The 18,711-nt window shown below is 54.7% G+C and overlaps 3 protein-coding genes across 6 annotated transcripts in view; 2 read left to right on the top strand and 1 right to left on the bottom strand.

Annotated features, from left to right (window-relative positions):
* Positions 1-3,110, top strand: part of NFATC3 (nuclear factor of activated T-cells, cytoplasmic, calcineurin-dependent 3) — a 132,371-nt gene extending 129,261 nt beyond the window's left edge. Inside the window, exon 10 of the mRNA XM_012660528.1 lies at positions 1,699-3,110. Coding sequence (XP_012515982.1) covers positions 1,699-1,820 — 122 coding nt within the window. The 3' untranslated portion in view covers positions 1,821-3,110. The remainder of the gene's footprint in view (positions 1-1,698) is intronic.
* On the bottom strand, positions 2,075-11,251 carry ESRP2 (epithelial splicing regulatory protein 2). Of its 4 annotated transcripts, none has more exons than XM_012660531.1 (16): positions 10,881-11,251; positions 10,663-10,791; positions 9,014-9,127; positions 8,788-8,902; positions 8,338-8,436; positions 8,054-8,108; positions 7,875-7,985; positions 7,669-7,801; positions 7,545-7,587; positions 7,092-7,393; positions 6,766-6,978; positions 6,463-6,661; positions 6,123-6,309; positions 5,646-5,811; positions 5,461-5,566; positions 2,075-5,008 (listed from the first exon to the last, which is right to left on the bottom strand). In XM_012660531.1, the coding sequence occupies exons 1-15, from the start codon at positions 11,070-11,072 to the stop codon at positions 5,477-5,479; spliced, it is 2,148 nt and encodes a 715-aa protein (XP_012515985.1). In that variant the 5' UTR covers positions 11,073-11,251; the 3' UTR covers positions 2,075-5,008; positions 5,461-5,476. The 4 variants fall into 4 exon arrangements, 3 of the variants coding, with proteins under 3 accessions (XP_012515985.1, XP_012515986.1, XP_012515984.1); XM_012660532.1 differs by having other exon boundaries at positions 2,075-2,536; XM_012660530.1 differs by having other exon boundaries at positions 4,391-5,566.
* A 6,544-nt stretch (positions 11,252-17,795) lies between these two features.
* The window catches only part of PLA2G15 (phospholipase A2, group XV), a 10,682-nt gene continuing 9,766 nt past the window's right edge, over positions 17,796-18,711 (top strand). Inside the window, exon 1 of the mRNA XM_012660617.1 lies at positions 17,796-18,021. Coding sequence (XP_012516071.1) covers positions 17,895-18,021 — 127 coding nt within the window. The 5' untranslated portion in view covers positions 17,796-17,894. The remainder of the gene's footprint in view (positions 18,022-18,711) is intronic.

Raw genomic sequence — 18,711 nt, 5'->3', positions numbered from 1 at the left:
CTAAAAATAGAAAAAATTAGCTGACCAACTAAAAATAGAAACAAAAAATTAGACAGGCATGGTGGCGAGTGCTGCCTGTACTCCCAGCTACTTGGGAGGCTGAGGCAGTAGGATCACTTGAGCCCAGGAATTTGAGGTTGCTGTGAGCTAGGACACCACGGCACTCTAGCCTGGGCAACAGAGTGAGACTCTATCTCTCAAAAAAAAAAAAGTGTTAATTGAAATAAGATTTAATTTCAATTATAAAGTCTAATCTATAGATACTTAGTAAATATTTGTGGGATGAATAAATGTTAATTCCCTTCTCTTTATAACCATATGAGTACATGAGTTTGAAGAATTTGTTTTCTTATCTATGTAAACTATAAAAAGATTAGATGTTAATACTTGAAGATTTTTTAAATGTTAGTGTCTTTTTGCTCTATGCACATCAGATTCTAAGTATAGAATTTTTTTGTCTTGGTCTATTTTTGTTTATGACAGCTGTATTGAGATACAATTCACATACCATAAAATTCACCCTTGAAAGTATACAATTCAGAGGGTTTAGTATAGTCAGAGTTGTGTAACTACTACCACTGTCTAATTTTAGAATTCCATTTTGATTACTCCAGAAAGAAACTCCATACCCACTAGTAGTCACTTCCTCTTCCCCTCCCTCCCTGCATCTAGTAATCTGTTTTCTCTATGGATTGGCCTGTTTTGGACATTTCATGTAAATGGAATCATACAATATACGACCTTTTGTGTCTGGCCTTTGATTTAGCATATTGTTTTCAAGGCTCATCCATGTGGTAGCATGTATCAAAACTTCACTGTATTTCAAGACTGAATATTCCACTGTATGGATAGAGACCATATTTTGTTTATCCATTAATCACTTGGTAGACATTTGGGTTATTTCCACTTCGGCTCTTATGAATAATGCTGCTGTGAACATTTGAGTACAGGTTTTCATGTGGATGTATGTTTTTGCTTCTCTTGTATATATGTGTAGGAGTGGAATTAGTAGGGAATGAAATGTTGGGGAAACTAAAAGTTCTTATCTGGGGAATTTGGGATGTTTCCTTCTATCTTAGTTCCGTAAGGTGGGAATTCTTTGAATTGGATCTCACAGAGCACTGTGCTCCCTGCGGTGCTTGGCATATCAAAGAAACCAACAAAAAAGCAAGAGCCTGCAATCAGACAGGATTACAAACCACAGAAATGCCCCTACATCATAAAGGGTGCTAGGATAGAATAACAAAATTAGCCCCAAATCTCAGTGGTTTACTCTGACCAAAGCATTTATTTTCATTCACTTTACATGAGGGGTGGCACTGCAGGAATCAGAAGAAAACTTTTCCAAAAGGGAAGCAAACTAAAGAAAAGTTAGATTAAGGTGGACACTTATCTGAAAGTACTCTGTTCTAGAGCATGAGCCTTTAGATCAAGGGTAAGAATGTTTCCTATTCTCTCAGCCATCCTCCTTCCCAACCCAGATTGAACTGAGAGGGAGAGAAAGGGGGGTCTGGAGCAGCTTGTGGAATGATGTTTCCACCTCTCATGCCACTCAGCTGGGGAGCAGGCTTCAGGCGCTACCTTTACCTTTCTAGAAAGTCATGGGAAGGGAAATGGCTGAGGTAGAGCTCAGTGTTGAGCACTGTGTGGTTAGTCACTCAGAGGTCACTAATCACTCTCCCGTTTCTTGTTTTTCAGTGAATGAGATAATTGGGAGAGATATGTCCCAGATTTCTGTTTCCCAAGGAACAGGGGTGAGCAGACAGGCTCCCCTCCCGGATCCCGAGTCCCTGGATTTAGGAAGATCCGTCGGGCTCTAACAGTGCTCACTGCAACCTTGTTTCTACCACCAACTTCTCAGCGTGTTTCTCTCCTTGGACCTTGGGTTTCCAACTCTGCAGCCTTCGGGACTGGCATCAGAAGTTGGACTTACCATTTGTGGGGAAAGGAGCATTCCTCCACCTCAGGCCTTGGGTAGATTTTATAAAAGAACAGGAACAGCATAGGTTGTTTGAGCTTGGGAAAATGAGCTTTGCTTTTTATATTTAAATAGGATACTTTATATGATGGGTGCTTTGAGTGTGAATGCAGCAGGCTGTCCATTTCAGAGGTGCTGCTTTTGCAGGTGACCTGGTTACTTAGCTAGGATTGGTGATTTATACTGCTTTGTGGTTATTTGAAGGGCCCTTTAGTTTTGATGATATTTAAAAAATAGGAACTTTTGATAAAACCTTCCAGAGGCAAACAAAAAAAAAAAAAGAAAAAAAATTACCCCAAGCCCACACCTATGCCTCAGAAACTCAGCATGTGTCCTGAAGACTTTCATAGATTCATAGCAAATAAAGCCAAATGTAGCCCATACCTCTTTATAAAAGCAAACTGTTGTTAGATAAAATGAGAAGAGACCATTCCATCATTGAAGTGTTGGAATATAAAAAGACATTCCAGAGCATAGCCTTTTTGTAACTTTCTAGATAATCTTCCTGCAATCTCTCCATACTAGCTCCATGTTGAAATTGCTTTTTTCCCTCAGGACCTTGAGTAAGATGGTACATGTAAGGTGACATTCAAAAGTGGGGTTTTAGCTTGGTCACTTTCATTTCCTGCTATCCTAAACATTAGTAGGCTGTGGTGTGCTCTTCCTTTTTGTGTCCTCTGGTCCCAGAACCTTTTTCAAACAGGAGCATCTGTCTTTGGATGTTCTGTAACCTTTGAAGCCACAGTCTCTTGTTGGTTTAGACAGCTTTGCAGTTCTAACTCTTCTCTACAGGCCAGGCTATGTCAGGAGCTAAAGACAGATGAGCATCAGGACAGGCAGAGAAAATGCAGGACTCCAGATGGGAAGGTTTTAAGATTCACACTGGCATGGGAGGTTTATCCCCCAACTCTGTTTACAGCCCGAAATGATTCTGGCCTACCCTTTCCTGTCTCTATGACCTAAAAACCAGCCTTTTCTCCAAAAGGCTTTGAGCACATCCAGAAACGATGACCTGACCCTCCACACCAAAGACACCCTGGTGCTGCTGCTGGTGAGACTGGCATCCAAGGCAGGGGCCAACAGAAGCTCCAGCCTGCTGTCTACCAAAGGAGATGCCCAAGTTAGGTGCTTTTTTAAAAGCCTGTCCATACCACTCCCTCAGTGGGATTTGTTACTTCCTGGGCCTATCTCAAAACCCCTGAAGTTTGCATGTTTTCAAATGAAATGTACTTTCATTTATTCAGGAAGCAGATTTTTTGAGTGCCTATATGTGAGACAGTATGCTAGGCTGATTGAAGGCTTGATGCTGTTATTCCAGTGCAGGCCCTAGATACCAAGACTAACTCTACTGAGGCCAGTTCAGGCCTGGGCAAGGGGACCAGCCCATTGCCCACCACTTGTCAGTAGGGTAGGAGCTATTGACCCAGGATGACAAGTATGGTCTTTAAGAAAAAAACCAACCATGTTTTGGATTTCTCCCCTAAAAATGTCTGTCCTTCAGCAAATCACTCTGGTCCCTCTTGGAGCTGGGTGTTTTCAAATTTTGTTTGAAAGTGCGTTTTGTGTCACAGAGTGTAGATAGTAAGATTTGTTTCAGGGCCTGTGGTTGGAAGCTCATAGCTTCCTTTGGAGGGGCAGGAAGTTGGCCTCTCAGGTGAAGTTCCAGAGACATCGCCAGAACTGCCTCTATCCTTTTGCCCCTGGTGTAGCTGCCTCACATGGGGTTCCTACAAGAGCTCCCCTCGCAAGACCCTTTGGGGGTAGTTTTGCTGCCCTCAAGAATACAAGCCTCAATGATCCAGAGTTGCTATGCACCAAATTTTGATGCCTTTTAAATACCTTGATGCCTGTAGCACTAGAAATGCTTTCCTATTTAAAATAAAAGTTAAATTTTAAAATAGAGCTTTGTATACTATGTAAGCAGTTTTATATCAGCTTTGTAAAAGCTTTGGTGTAAGAGTCAATATTTTCTGGCTTTGTAGATAAAGACTTAAGTTTTTGTGCAACAAGTGGTATTAAAGCACACATCCATTGTACTATGCAAATGATTTCTAGTAGCAGCATGCACCCCTTCCTTCTGCAACCCGTGCTAGATCTTGGGTTGAGGAATAGAATGAGCAGCCTTCTGCTTACTAGAGATGGACAGAGAAACATGGCTGAACACAGTTTTAAAAGGAACAGATGTCTTCGGGTTCATGCGTGGTGCTGCTGCCCGAGTTGCAAACCAGCCTACCCAGAGCCGGCCACTATCACCAGACCTCTCCTGGGCCTGGCTGTGAAGCCCTATTTTTGATATTCAGAACAGATCTTTAAGGCTCACATGGGCTCAGTTGAAACCCTGTATTTTATAAAATGGATGTTTAGTAAAGGAACTGGTTCTCAGTTATGTTTACAGCATTTGGGATTGTGTTTTCTTGTACATTTTGTATTTCAAAACCTTTTATAGGAGTGCAATGCTCCTTACACAAATATTAATACAAAGGGAAGAAGAGCCAGCAGTTTAGGCTCCACAGTTAATAGTGCTGAAATAATAAATGGTGACAGATCAACAGTCTCCTTAATCTGTCTGAGTTTTCCACCACCTGGGGCTGGTGTAGAACCCCTCACTCTGGGTAGCTAAGGATATTGCAGCTTTTAAAAAGTCCACTTGGTCAGGAACTTTTATTTTATGGCGAGGATAGAATTCCAGATTCCTTCCGAGGCTTCAGTTCTGCACCCTTTAATAGGTGCAAAGGACATTCCACAGTGTCTTCTTGGTTCTGGACAACTAGTCCCCTCCCAAGGTGTGCATGAAAAGTTGGCAGAAAGTCCCCTTTAAAATTCAAGCCTGAGTTTTTGTGTGGGGGCCTCCTGCCCCCTAGTGTCCTCTGGGGATACTGCAGCATAGTCCATCAAAATAGCTTGCTGGTTCTGCCATCTGATATTCCTTGTGCTGGAGGGGGGCTAGCATCCTTAGGTGGGACCACCTGGCACAACATGGTCTCTGAGATCCAGGTATCCTGAGGGTGGGGGCTGGTCTGCCTCCCTACCCTACCCAGAGTGACAGGGGGAGGTAGAACATTGGGATTTTTACTCAGAGGCTCAGATGGACCCTTGATTCTCCCAGGAGTCATACATTGAAGGTACCAGAGCTTACATTTTAAAAAAGCAAGCCTGCTATGGACCTGTCAGCCCCACAATATCTGTGGGCTTGGGCCACAGCCAGGACAGACCAAAGGGCTCTCAAGGTGCCACTCAAGAGCGTGGCTCAGGCCATCAGGAGCAGGTTAGCCCCATTCTTCCCCTAGACCTGCATGCAGGGTCCAGCCATCATCTTTGGGGTAAACAGGCAGAGGAATAAGTAAAGAATGGAACTGGGGCTTGGGCTCCTCTAGGTGCCTTCTGAGAACTTTGACAAGCCAGAAAGAAGCCACCAGGTCAAGGGCATTGGTCCTCTGGATGAAGGAGAGGCATGTTAGCTGAGGTTATCAGCTAGCTCTTACCTCCTGGCTTCTTCACCTACAAACACACCCACTCCTTGGGGGCTTGTAACACAGTGCGAGGAGGGTCACCAACAGGAATCAGACTGGTGTAGTCATCAGGGGCTAGCTGCAGAAGGGACGCAGATTTAAGGCACAGAGCTCTAGGCTCAGCCAAGTCCTCAAGCCCTCCAGCCATATAATCTCACCTGGTAGGCCTGGAAGACGCTGAGCAGATCCTTCATACCACCTGTGTATGGGACACCCTGCATGCGGACCAGGGCTCCTGGCTGGGACAACACTGAGGTGGGAGCAGAGGCCAGGGCAGCAGGGGACGTAGTGAGGTAGGCCACAGTGGTAGGGGAGACTGGGGGGCTAGGGTGAGAGAGATGGGTTTAGTAGTGCATTCCACCTGTGGCCTAGACCAAGACCTGCCTCCCTCCCTTGCCTCTGCCTTGTGCTTAGTTTAGTTCTTTCTCCTCCCTAAGACCCCTGCCTTTACAGAGCCATCTCCAATCTATTTCATAGATGGCATTAACCATCTCACACCTGTTACTCTCTCTCCTCTCTGGATAGAGTCCAATCTCCAACAGACCTTGGGTTATCTGGCCCAGAACAGGGATCATGGCTCTCCCCAAAACTAGGACAGGGAGCAGGACTATGGAGTTCTCTTCGTGGCAGGGTACCTTGGGTAGTAGGCTGTGTAGTTCATGTAGAGTTGAGTGGCTGGCCCTGGGTAGTAGGCAACAGGGCTGGGGGCAGCAGGCACCCTTGCAGCTGAGAGCAGTGCCGAAGAGGGATACAGAGCTGCCGTCTCAGTGGGAATGAGGGTTGGGGTGGCCTGGAAGGTGGCATAGGTGGGTGGCGAGAGGCCTAGAGACAGAAGTAAAAAGTGCATCTGCACAGAGCCCGGCAATGCCCTGGGGGGGGGGGCAGCCAGAAAGGAGTCCCCACTATAGAAAGTGGGGGCTTATAACAGCCTGGCCCCCACAGGCCTCCTTCTTCCCCAACCCCTGGGGCACTCACAGGGCAGCTTGCAGGGCGGAGGGGACATGCCACTGCGGCCCAAGGTGCCCCCTATCAGCACACGGCTCATCTCCTCTGTGGAGCAGGGGACCACCTCCACGTAGCGTTCCTTCATCACCTTCTTATGGCAACGCTGAGCAGCAGCTAGGGCCCGCTCTGCTGACGTCATCTGGATGAAGGCATCGCCTGATGGCCGGCCCTGTGCACACATTGATGAGCAGTTTTGTCGTTTGCAAGAGTACCTTACCCCTAACACACACCCCTTCCTAACTATGTGTGTACCCCAATCAGAAGCAGCCTCACCTGCTGGTTGAGCACCATGTGCACACCGTGGGGCCGGATGTCTGCTGCTGCCTCCCCCAGAAAGCTCAAGATGTCTTCAATGGTGGCTGTGTAGGGCAGGCCTCGAAGGCGTACACAGTCCCTCCCGGTCCCAGCTGCCAGTGGGAAGGGGATGGGCAGCAGTGGGGCAGTCAGTGTGGGAAGAAGTGGACTGGATGCATAGCGGTTCAGGACCTAGTAAGGAAGGCAGCAGCAGGCTGGTCATGCCAAGTAGAACAGAGGCACAGAGGACCAAAGGGCCACCCTGGAGAATCAGTACATGCAGGGTGGGGACCCTGGGTGCTCACCTGCTGCACCTCAGCTGCAGTGCTCCGGAAGAGTTCAATGTATCGCTTACCCAGCATGCTCTTGTGCCTGCGTAGCGCAGCCTGTGCCAGCTCCTCACAGGCAAAGAGGGCAAAGGCATCACCAGTTGGCCGGCCATCAGGGTGGCGCACAAAGAGCAGCCCATCAGCACCTCCAGTCACTGGGCACTCTGGCCCCAGGAAGCCTAGCACGTCTGTTGGCCCAGCCGAGAAGGGCAGTCCCCGCAGCCGCAGGATCACTTGGTCTTCCCGTGACAGGAAACGAGCCACCTCTAGTGATGTGCCTGGGTGGAGGGTGTGGGAGTCACCTGCTGACTTCACCTGTGCTCCTCTGAACACCCACCCACACAGGGGAGCAGAGAGGCAAGGGCTAGTGGGAAAGTGGGAGATGGGTCAAGAACCCAGGGAGCCAGGCTCTGCTGGGGGCACACTCACCCCCTGCGATCTTTACAAACTCCTCCCCTGTGGCTTTATATACCTGTGGGTACAGAGGGAACAGCCCATGGGTCTCAGGTCTGGCTCGGCTTTGCCCTGCTCCACTCCCAGCCCAAAGCCCCACCTCAATATAGCGGACGCCCATGTGGTGCTTGTGTCTCTGCAGCGCTAGGTCCCGCTGCTCGCTGTCCACAAAGCGGATGAGGGCCTCACCATTTCTGCGACCCTGGGCATTGAGGCAGAGCGCTACACCACCCCTGTGGAGCCAGTGCTGTTAGTGCCTCCTAGTTAGGCCTGTCTTCTTGGACCCACCCACCCTGCCACACTCACCTGGCAATGTTGAGCCCTTTGAAGAAGCGAGCCACGTCCTGGTCTGATGACTGCCAGGGCAACCCACGGGCCCGTACCACAGTCTCACTGTCCACCACATCAGCCTTGCTGCTGTGGGGGCAGAGCAGAGGGTCAGAGCTGTCCAGCTGTTTTCACCCCACCCCTGCTCCCACACTCACCAAGGCCCCGTCTCATATTTCTGCTTGATCACCTCGGGCTTCAAAAACAGTGGACCTAGTGAGAGGAGAAGGCATGGGCGTCAGCAGGGTCTGGTGGTGGGGGTTTCTCCCCACCAAGCTGTGCAAAAAGAGGACAGTTGAGGGAGAGGACGAGGTGACAAAGGGGCTTCCATCTTGCAGTCTCTTAGAGAAGGTCACAATTGGGGAGGAGGACTTTGAGGAAGTAATAGCCAGACATTCACCCCATCCTGAGAGCAGGTGACAGGCAGTAAGGGAAATCTTACTGCTAGGCCCTTTGAGCAGGTGGAGGATGACAGCTACCATTGTCTTCACTTCCCAGACCCCAAAGTCATCCTCTGTGGCATCTGTCTCCAGTCCCAAGTCTATAGGAAGATAAGTGACAATGAAGAAATCCCAGCATGAGAGGCCCTGAGGTACCCAGCATGAGCGCTAATCTTGTTCACACCTGGGACCAAGTCCCCTCTGCAGACACTTGCAGAAGCCCACCACATAACGTTTGTTTGGGCCCAGTTCATGTGTGTCCTTACAGGTCCCCTGCCCAGACATACGCCCACGTTGCAAACAGAACCTAGTACAAAGACACGGGTACACTCCAGGACTCAGCAGGTAATGCAGACTTGCATGTATTGGTATAACCCACCCTCCAGCATGCACATACTCGGACACACACAGCCTGAAGTCACCCCTCCACCCAACCCTGCTGGGCCAGATACCCTGTGCCATGGTGGCCACGGTGAGGTCCTTGGCAGGGCTCAGGCTTGGGTGCTGCATGTGGAACTCTCTGCGGAGGTCGTAGTAGGAGAAGAAGGTGTCGGGGAGGACCAGGTTCTGGGAGCACACAGGAGTGGGGATGAATGGGGGAACTGAGGGGCCCTGCCCACCCCCACGACATCGGGGGTCCTGGAAGCCCTATCCCCTGTTGTGCCCTCAGTGCCATACCTTCCTGGAGGCCTCAGGGTGCAGAACCTGTCGCAACAGCTGCTGCCCATCAGTGCAGAGCACGTAGGGGCCCCCGCCCAGCAGAGCCACATCCCTGCTCACCAGCTGGGAGAACTGGGGATAGGGAGTGGGGAGAGAAACAGAAACAGACTCTCACAGCTGGGCAGGCAGGAACTGGGGGTAGGAGGAGGAAGGAGGCAGGCTGCAAAGCTGGTTCAGCCAGATGTTCAGCCCTACCTTACCTGGGGAGGAGGAGGCCACGCCTGCTGGGCCTGACCCTATGTTCCATCCTTCACCCCCACCCCCATCGTCGCAGTCCACTGTCAACTCCTCCAGGCCAAATGAGGGTAGTCACACATAACCCAAGCCCCCATCACACACACTCCAGGAGTCTGGAGTGGGGCCAGAGCAAACACCTGGTGGAGTGGGACAAGCAGGTGGGAAGGGGCGGGGCAAAGCAGGTTAAACCTGTCCCTGACCAGGCACCACCCTCAGACAGGTGGGGGAGGCCCAGGGCTGCCTGAAGCCCAGAAGGCTCACGGTCAATGGCAGCCCCGCCTCTAGGTCCAACCAACCAACCGAGGGCAGAGAAACTCCAAGGACAGAGCCCCACACTTGGACACCAGGGGCAGCATGAGCTTTGACCCACACCCTATCGACCGACTGGCACTGAGCTGTTTGTACATAGAGGGGGTGGCACTCCGGAGGCTGCCCAGCCCCTCCCCCAGCCTCCATTCCCACTGAATAAGACGTATAAGACCCAGGAAACTCCCCTACTCCCACCCCTACCAATTCTGTGACACTTTACAACCTCAGGCTGGCAGAGCAAGGGCAACCCAGGTCTTCAGCAAACTCCCCAAGCGGGGGCCAGGCTAGGAGCCCTTCTGGACGAGACTCAGATTCAGCATCTTTGTGTTTCCTCATCAGGAACCACCAGAGTTGTTGGAAGATGAAAGAATTTGTGCATGAAAAGGATTTACACTCATTACACTGAAGAAGAGTCAGGCACAGGGTGAGCACGGTAGTTAAAGATAAGAATAAGAAAATAGCAGTGGAGACCACCTCGCACTTCAGCCAGGCGCTGGAGGCACCCCAGGCGTAGCCCCCAGGTGAGGTTCGGACCGCGCCCACGCCTGGCTGGCTGGCCCGGACAGGCCTAGACGAGCAGCTTACACCTGGCGGCGTCTGCCTCTGGGGCAGACACCGCCCTACGCCCCCGCTTCAGCGGCTCCCAGGCGGGCCGGGGACGCGGCGGCAAGGACCGATGACCTATGGCCAAGTCTGGGCGGCGTGACCCTCCCGCTTCCGGCTGCTGCTCTGGGAGACCTCACCTGGTAGGTTCCCAGAGGCGTCTCAGTCTTGCTCCCCACGCAGGCCGGGAACTCGGGATGGATCCCGCAGCCTGCATGCCCATCCCCTAAGTAGGAGTGGAGCCCCGTAAAGGTTGAAAAGTAAGGCACCCCCGGGAATGGCCAGCAAACGCGGACACGCACACGCAGGAATCGCTCGAAGTTTCAAATAAGACCCTGTCCTACCGCCCCGGACAGTCGGTTGTGGCGCGCCAGGCCTTCACCTCCCGCCGCCTCTCCCGCACAGAAATGTCTCCGAAGCCCGGCCGTGCCGCCACCCACCCTGGCTCTGGAGCTCACCTGCTGCAGCACCTTGTCCAGCGGCTCGGCCCGAGCCAGGCTGTCGGCACTCAGGCCGCTTGCCTCCTGGCACTGCGGACTCAGCGCTGCCGCCTCGGCGCGAACCAGCGACTTGTGCAGCGTCCCCACCTGCGAGCGGCGGGGAAAACCGATCAGCTGCGGCGCCCCTGGGGCCCTGAAGGTCCCTGGGGACCCCCACGGTCTACTTTCCACCCTACCTGGCGGCTTTGCGGCTCCACCACTTGCCAGACTAGAAGGATTAAGTCAGTCTCGTCGGAGCCCAAGTCTGGCCCCAGCGCACCGGCTGTGGCCCCGAACAGGACGACCAGTGATCCAGGCCCTGGGCATGGGTCCGCGGTGGAGTCTGCCCCGGGGTCCGGGCCTGGGGGCGGGGGCGGCGGCGAAGTCATGGCCGCAGAGGAAGGGGGCGCTCGGCCAGCCACACGCGGACCGACGAGGCGCACGCACGCACAGACCGACAGACGCAGATCAGCTTGGGCGGGACACTGTGTGTCGGGGGCGGCACCTGCAGCTCGCTGGCGCAGAGGGCTCTGCTGAGACCCGCCCGCGGCGCCCCACGGGGCGGGGCAGCTACCGGCCCCCGCCCTCTCCCGGCGAGTTACCTGCCGGCCCCACCGGCCACGTGACCGGGGGCGGCCCGGGAACCTTGGGGGAGGGCCGCCAGAACCCAGCCCAAGACGCTGGAACTCTCACTCCTGGCCTGGGCGCGCGCTCAGAATCCGGACTCCCACTTCCCGGGATGGTGCGCCTGACTCCTGGGGCGAACCTATTCTGCTTACCCCCGCCCCAGGGACCACGAGGCCTTCGCAAAGGAATGTGCAAAGACCAGGGGCCTTCTCCAGTCCGCGAGGTCACACGGGACTTGTGAAAGTCACCAGGAGGCAGTCTAGGGATTGTGGGGGTCACGACAGCAAGTCTGGGGTTGGTGGAAGTCACCAAGGGTCAAGGGGGGGCTGTGGGAATTGCCGGATATCACCCGGAGGCCTTTGGAGGGTATCATCTGAGATCGGCTGGGGAAGGGGAGGGCGACAGGGATCGTCAGGGGTCCATGGAGCTGTGGGGTGGTCACCCGAGATCACAGGGAAGGGCTCGTGCACACAGATGCCAGGGCCTTAGCCCGGCTCCGGGAAGTACGGAAGTGCGAAAGCGTGGTCGTGCGGGCTGAAGGTGAGTAAGCCTCGATGCTGGGGAAAGAGGAACACACTCCTCTCTCCCCCAGTTCCTGAGAGCTGCATCCTAGACGAGGATGAGCAGGATAGTCTGGGCCTGGAGCCTCACCCTTACCCCACGTGGAGCGCCTGCCTGTTTTCGTCGCTCCCTGACGACCGGCCTGTTGCTTGGAGATTGCTGGCGGGAGGGGGGCTCGCGTTGACTATGGGCGCATACAGGCTGCAGATCCTCCATCCGGACCAACAACCCGGTTCAGACAGCCCCGCGTTGAGGGATCCCAGCGCCCCTTTCGCCCGCGCAGCTTGGTGAGGCTCTTTCATGGTGCGTTTCCAGGCCGCCCCTTACTTTCCCAAATTCTCCCGTTTACGTAATTGAGAAATTGAATAATGCGGCGGGAAGGAGGGGCTCCAGCCTGGCTGCAGCTGAGATAAGGGATTGTCAAGCCCGACTCGAGACCCAAGCGGGAGCTGGACCTCGTGCTTCCGGACAAGCAGGGCGCTGCGTCTGGGCCCGTGGACAACAGGGGAGAGCAGGGGACCCGGGCGCATCCCCAGCTCACGCCGGGGAAGGGGGTTGCCCGGGGGTTGGAGAGCTCAGGGTGGATGGAGCTCCTCCGAGGCCTTGTCCCGCAGCAGCATGTTCCCACTTGGCAGCTGAAGAAACTGAGGCACCCAGGACGGAAGTGACTTGCGTTGGGACGTAGCGACTGAGAGAGAGTGGGAGATGCACTGCTGGCCCGACGGGTTCTGGCCATTACCACTTGCTCTTTACGGTGATGGCAGCTACTCTCCGGGCGCCCACCTGCTTGTCCCCACCCCCGGAAGCACTAAGCGAATCAAACGCGGGGGGAGGGGAGAACGTCGCTCCTCAGGCTCCGCCCCCACGATAAACCTGGAATGTCAAATATTTGTTCCGGGGGTGGGGCGCGACCGTGGGGTAAGGCCCCTCCCCCTGCTTCCCGGGAGCGCGCCCGCGCCGCGCGGAGTTGGGACTTGATCGGGGCCACGCCCTTCCAGCCAACTCCCCTTCACCCCAGCCGCCCTCCGCCCTGTGCTTCTGAAACTCCGCCGATCAGCGTCGCTGCTTTCCCGACTCCTGTCTGAGCTGCTGCTCCTACTGGACGGAGCCCTAGCGCCCCTGTCGGGAGGCCGGGGTGCTACTTGGTCTCAGTCCGGTTCCTGCTGGTGACCCCAAACGTTCAACTTCTAGACCTTCGCGCTCCCACTTACTCTTTCAGCGCGGGTCTCGGCGCCCGATCCTCTGGGAAGCCTCCCTCTCGAGGTGACCTCCCTATTGTGGCACCCCTGGTCGTCCTGAGCGCATTCCCACTGGAGACGCAGTCATGCGTGTCCAGGTCCCAGCTGAGTGGTGAACCTGAGGCACCGGGCTGGCAGCATAGGGCGGCTCCCCCAAACTCCTGGCGCCCATCCGGCTGTCGCCATCACAAGACAATTCCCGACCCTTGGGTTCTTGAAAAAACCGACTCGTTCAAATAACGTGGGAGTCCCTGCTCTGCTGAACTCCGTTACTCGTCTGCTTCAGTTGGGTCCTTCCAGATGATCCCATTATTACTAAACAACCCTCACTCCTGTCCCCCAACCCGCTCTCATAGCTCCTTACCTCCCACCCCACCCCACACTTAACCCACTTCTAACATGATTTATTAATCATTTATTGCCCCCGCCCCCATCATCTGATCCTTGAAGACGGAGGCTCATCACCCATCTCCTATCATGGGACCTGGCACTGAATGAATGAATTGTTGTCTAAGACTTCTTCTTAGGGTATTTCAGCAATGGTAAGCCGCCCTCTGGCCACAGGGCCTTTGCAGTAGAGTCACATCTGTGTCTTTTCTTCCCCTCCGTGCTCTAGTTAACCCCAGCTCTTCCTCCAGATTTTCTCTTCTCAAGGCACCTCCCTGCGTAGCAGAGGTCCCCTCTGTAGCTTGAGATTTTTGTACTTCACTGAAAAATGCCTCCCACCCCCATTAATCATGAATCATGGATTAATGAATAGGAGATAAGTACGACAGCCCAGGCCACCCCAAGCCAGACGCCTCCAGGCCTCCCAAACTGCCCTCCAGATATTTGGGAGAAGGGATTGGGTCTGGTGGGGGCACACGCACAAAATTCCATCCTCACCTCGGCTCTCTGAGGCCTGCCTGGGCTGGAGCCCCAAAGGCAGCCGGCGCTCTGGCTGGGGCATATAGAGAGGGTGGGGCCCTCGCGGGGAGCAGGCAGTGTGGCGGATCTCGTGGAACCTCCAGGGCGTCTAGGAGTGGTGTAAAAGCGTCCTCCCCTTCCCTTCCCGGCCAGAACTGATCCCGCGGTGGAAGAGAATTCGACGCTGGGGGCCACTGCGGGGATTCACGCTCGCGGGCTTAACAGCTGCCCGCCGGGCCCGCTGCCACCCCTGCTTATCTCCCGGGCCACCGGAGTAGCTAGCGCCCTGGGCTTGTCGCGGCGCTCGGATCTCCGCGCCTTCGCAGAACCGCCGCTGAGTAATCACCAGGGGGCGCGCTGACTCTTGCCAGATCCGGATGGTGAAGGACAAGGGGCGGAGTGAGCAGGGGACCAGGACAGAGGTGAAAAGGGGGTGGCCCTTGATGCAATCCCCAGGCCAGTTCCCTCCGGCTTTAGAGTCTTCGTGTGGCTCCTGGCTGGACGTAAGCCAAGTTTCTAACCTTGGTTTTCAGGCCCTCAACTTCTCTCTCTTCCACTCTCAGCCAGCCTGGCCCACCCAATGCTCTGGACACTCTAGTGATTCTTTAGGTCTCCAGACTGCTGCACGCCCTGCCTGGGGCACCCACCTACCCACCCATCCCTTTGTTCCCCCCTCCCCCAAAGCTCCTGCTTATCTTTCAAGACCCATCCCTAATGACTCTTCCCCCAGGCAGCCTTCCTCCATACCTAGGCCAGATTAATAGCTCAGTTCTGGGCGCTTTGCCTCCAGGGTTCTGTGGTAAGTGCATCAGTATTAGGCCTCGCTGGGAGACTCTGGCAGCAGAGGGACAGGGGCCTGCTCAGCTGAGTGAACTTTAGGGAGAATTGACTGGCCTCTAAATGGGCTCACCTCTGGCCACCACACCAGCTCAGAAGCCTTGGTCTTAGTTTAGTTGCCTCAAGCCCAGCTACCTATCTGGTCCAGGTAGGGGAGCTTGGAGCTTGGGCCAGTGAGAGGAAATGCAAAGGGTCCAGAAACAGGAGGGACAAGGGCTGTTGGCTGTATGCTTACCTGTGGGAAGACAGCACAGCTGGCCTGGCCCCTCAGTCTCTGGATTTAATACCCTCCCTCTTTCCTAATCTTTCCCAGAACTCACATCCAGCCCTGCTGACCTCTCAGCCCCTCATCTCCTCCTCTAGTTCTCATAGGCACCAGGACCCCATCCTGCAGGGGAGGGGTTGTAGAAAAGGGGGTGTGTTGCTCACTCAGTCAACATCTCTTAAGCATGTGCTATGTGCCAGGAACTGTGCCAGGCAGTAACTAACTGAGGATGGGACAGGAACAGGGCAGGTGAGAAGCTTGCTCTTGTAGCCAGTACATTTTAATGAGAGCCAGGCAGGGGCTGCTTCAAATCCAATGGTCATGTCTGGGCCGAGGCCTAAATGCAAAGCTCAGTCGAGTCCCCAAAACTAGGGAATGCAGAGTGGTCTCAGTGGAGCAAGTGCAGGAGTCCTGAGCGGGGATAAGGTTGTCTGTTCCAGGAAGCCACTGAAGCTGGAGATGAGGCAGCTGGGGAAGAAGGCGAGTGGGAGTTGGGGAGACAGGGCCAGAGTCCCTCGCAGGGTCCTCACTATGAGTGAGATGCATACCATGGACAGGTTGCCAGTGGGGTTAGAGGAGAGCTATGGCACCTGACAATATTTAATGGTGTCAAATGGCATGTGGAGAACATTCCACAGGAATAAGGCATAAATTGGGACATCAGTGAAGAGGCTGTTATGGGGATGAGGGTAGTTTAGTTTTGCGAGGGTAGAGCTGGCAAGACTTAGTGACCACTTGGGTTGTGAGTCTGGGAAGTACCAAGGCATCCAGAGTCCAGGATGACCCCAGGTCTGCAGCTTGGGGGATCAGGTGGATGGTAGGGTCATTGTGAAAAGGAAGGACCCTCACCTTGTTACTGAAAGCTCAGCCACTTGTCCTGGAGGCCACATCAGAACAACAAGAACAAGTGCTTTGGGGAGAAGGAAAGAGACATTTTATTACTTTGCCATCAAGGAAGAGGATGGGGACTCCTGTCTGAAATGCCATCATCTTAATAATAAAGGATGGGTTCTCAGCTTCAGGCAATCACTGTTCAACTACAGTTGATGATTCTGATTGTCCCATCTCTGCTGAAGACAATCTTGTGACCGCTGCCTAGTACCTCCCTTTAGCAGGTTGGGCTGGGCCATCTGTAGCACAAATAACAAAAGAGGTACCCCGCCCCTCCCAACCACTGGCCTGAGGCAGGGATGCAGGATTTAGTTCTCAAAAAGGAGCAGAGGATGTTTTAAAGAGACAGAAAATATTTTTGCCATTTGTTTTTTCAGGCCATTCCCTCTGTTGCAACCTCATCCTTCTCCACAGTACTAGCATGGGTCATCGCGGGCCAGGCCTTGACACCCCTCCCCCAGCAGACATGGCTCCTAACTCCTGTAGGACCCATGGGGGTGGGGCACCTGGGAACTCCTCCAGAGTACAGGGCTAGCCTTCCAGGAGTCCATGGTCACCTGATGCTGCTGGGCTAGCAAGGCATTTGGACAGTGGCCAGAGTCCATGGTGGCCCAGGTTCTACTGATCCCTATTCTTGCCAACTAAACCCTTGACTCTGGACCCCTTGGCGGAAGGGTCTCTAAGGTCTCCCACACTGTGTCTTCACCAGACGAGTCTTCAGAAACCCTCTGTTGGGTCCAGGGGTGAAGGTAGGGGAGGCAGGGGCTTTGGGATCGGGGGCCCTGAGCCAGGGCCCAAGGTGGGAGATAGTTAGACCTTAAAGAGGGTGGTACCCCATCACCAAAGTATTTCACTATAATAGCTCAGAAGGGCAAGCCAAGATAATGAGTGGCTAACCCGGGGTCAGCTGCTTACCAAGAAGAAAGGATGGGGCAGGACAGAAGTCTTGGGACCAGGGCAGTATGACCAGAGTGCTGGCCCTTGGAACTGGGTGTGTGTGTGGAGGATCAAGACCTCTGTTTCTCAAACACGCTGGTTCCTCTATCCCAGAGTGACCCATGGTGCTGGCATATTACCAGCTGTCCGGTCTTTGCCCACTCTGTTCACCCGTGATTACTGGCGCAGGGGGTCTATGTCTTCTCTGGATTCCCAGGTTTGCGCGGAGTGGGCGTGCGGGTCGATCACGAGCTCCCAGTGGCCCTCCCGCTCTGCAGGGGAACTTGCAGATGGAGCACGTCACGGTGGAGGTTCAAGCCCACCCCCAACCCTGTGCCCGACCTGTCCGGGTGACACCACACTCTGCGCCCTAAAATGCAGAGTGCGAAGAACCGTTGTGGGGGGTGCAGAAAGGTCCTGGTTAGCCCCTGGTCACCTAAGGCCCAAGAATTGTCCGGGACTCACTTTCCCTCTTCTTGCTCTGACCAGGGTCGCTCTGCCGCGGTGAGCTCTGGAACCCCTATCCCCACCTCGGCCCGGTCCGTTCCAGATCCTCCAGGTCAGGGAGGCGCCAGGAAACGGGGGTGAGGCCTGCACAGCGTGGACCTCAGATACTCAGAGATAGGCCAAATACACACCCGCGAGCTGGGTCCCCCGGCGGGCGGCTGAGAGCCGGGGAACCAGATTGTACCCGGATCTATCGATGCGCTCGGCGCGCAACGTGGTCGAGGGAGCCGGCTGGGGGTGGGGCCAGGGCGGGGCGGCTAGCTCCGACTGGGAGGGATGTGCCTGGCGGTGAGTCCCCATTTGGCGGGCTGTTTGCGGGAGGCGGCTCTGATTGGCCGGGCGGCTGCGGGCGGCGGGGTTAAGCGCATCGCTGTCGCCCCTGCCTAGGCACAAGCCTGGAGCGCTGAACCCTCACCTAGGACCTACAGCGGCGGTCGCACGCCATGGGCCTCCGCGTCTGCCCCGACCGCCCGACACTGCTCCCGGGTAGCCTGCTATTCCTCTTGCTGCTGCTGATGCTGCTTGCAGACCCGGCGCAACCGGTCCGACGTCCTCCCCCGGTGGTGCTGGGTGAGGCGCGCGTCTGGTGGTGGGTCCGTCTGTCCTGCAGGCTGTGGTGCGGGCAGGGCTGTTTTCCTAGTCTGCATCTGTTCTAAGCGCAGGATGCGGGAGCGTCTTGGTGTCTGGCTTGTCAGCTAGGTCGTTGGGTCCTCCTGCCATGCTGGGCGCGGGTGTGGTCAGCCTCCCACCACCTGCCCGGGTAGAATATTAGGCTGAGTGGGAGAGTTACCATCCGGTTGTCCATATCTCTACCTGTCCGCGTCAGTCCCAAGCCTTGCCTCACCCTATCCCCATTTTTTAGTTGAAAAGACTGTGTGGTGGGACCCCCCTCCTGAGGGTTGGTGGGGGTGGGTAGAGTGGCCTCAGTGTTGGCCTCCATGTCGACCTGGGCCTGGCTAGGAGGCTGTCACCTTTTATCCTTCTGGCCCCACATGTTTCTGAAAGCATTACTGAAAGGAAACTCTTTGGGGAAAACATGGCTCTCCTAGCTGGCCACTACCTCCCCCCCCCGGCTTATCAAATGGGTGGCATTGGGCCTGAGGGAGGAGACCTAAGGGAAACTGAGGATGGCTGAAGATTGGGGAAGGGGTTTGGGCAACAGCCATGAACAGGTGTCGGGGAACATGCTTCTACTCTTACCCCTGCCAGACCTAGTTGGACCAGGCTATGTTGGGACTGGGTCACCTCCCCCCCCCACCC

Source organism: Propithecus coquereli, unplaced genomic scaffold (genome assembly GCF_000956105.1).
Source record: "Propithecus coquereli isolate 6110/MARCELLA unplaced genomic scaffold, Pcoq_1.0 Scaffold67, whole genome shotgun sequence".
Taxonomy (NCBI): Eukaryota; Metazoa; Chordata; class Mammalia; order Primates; family Indriidae; genus Propithecus; species Propithecus coquereli.
The sequence above is the reverse complement of the archived record's forward strand: the minus strand, read 5'-3'. Positions and strand labels throughout refer to the sequence as shown.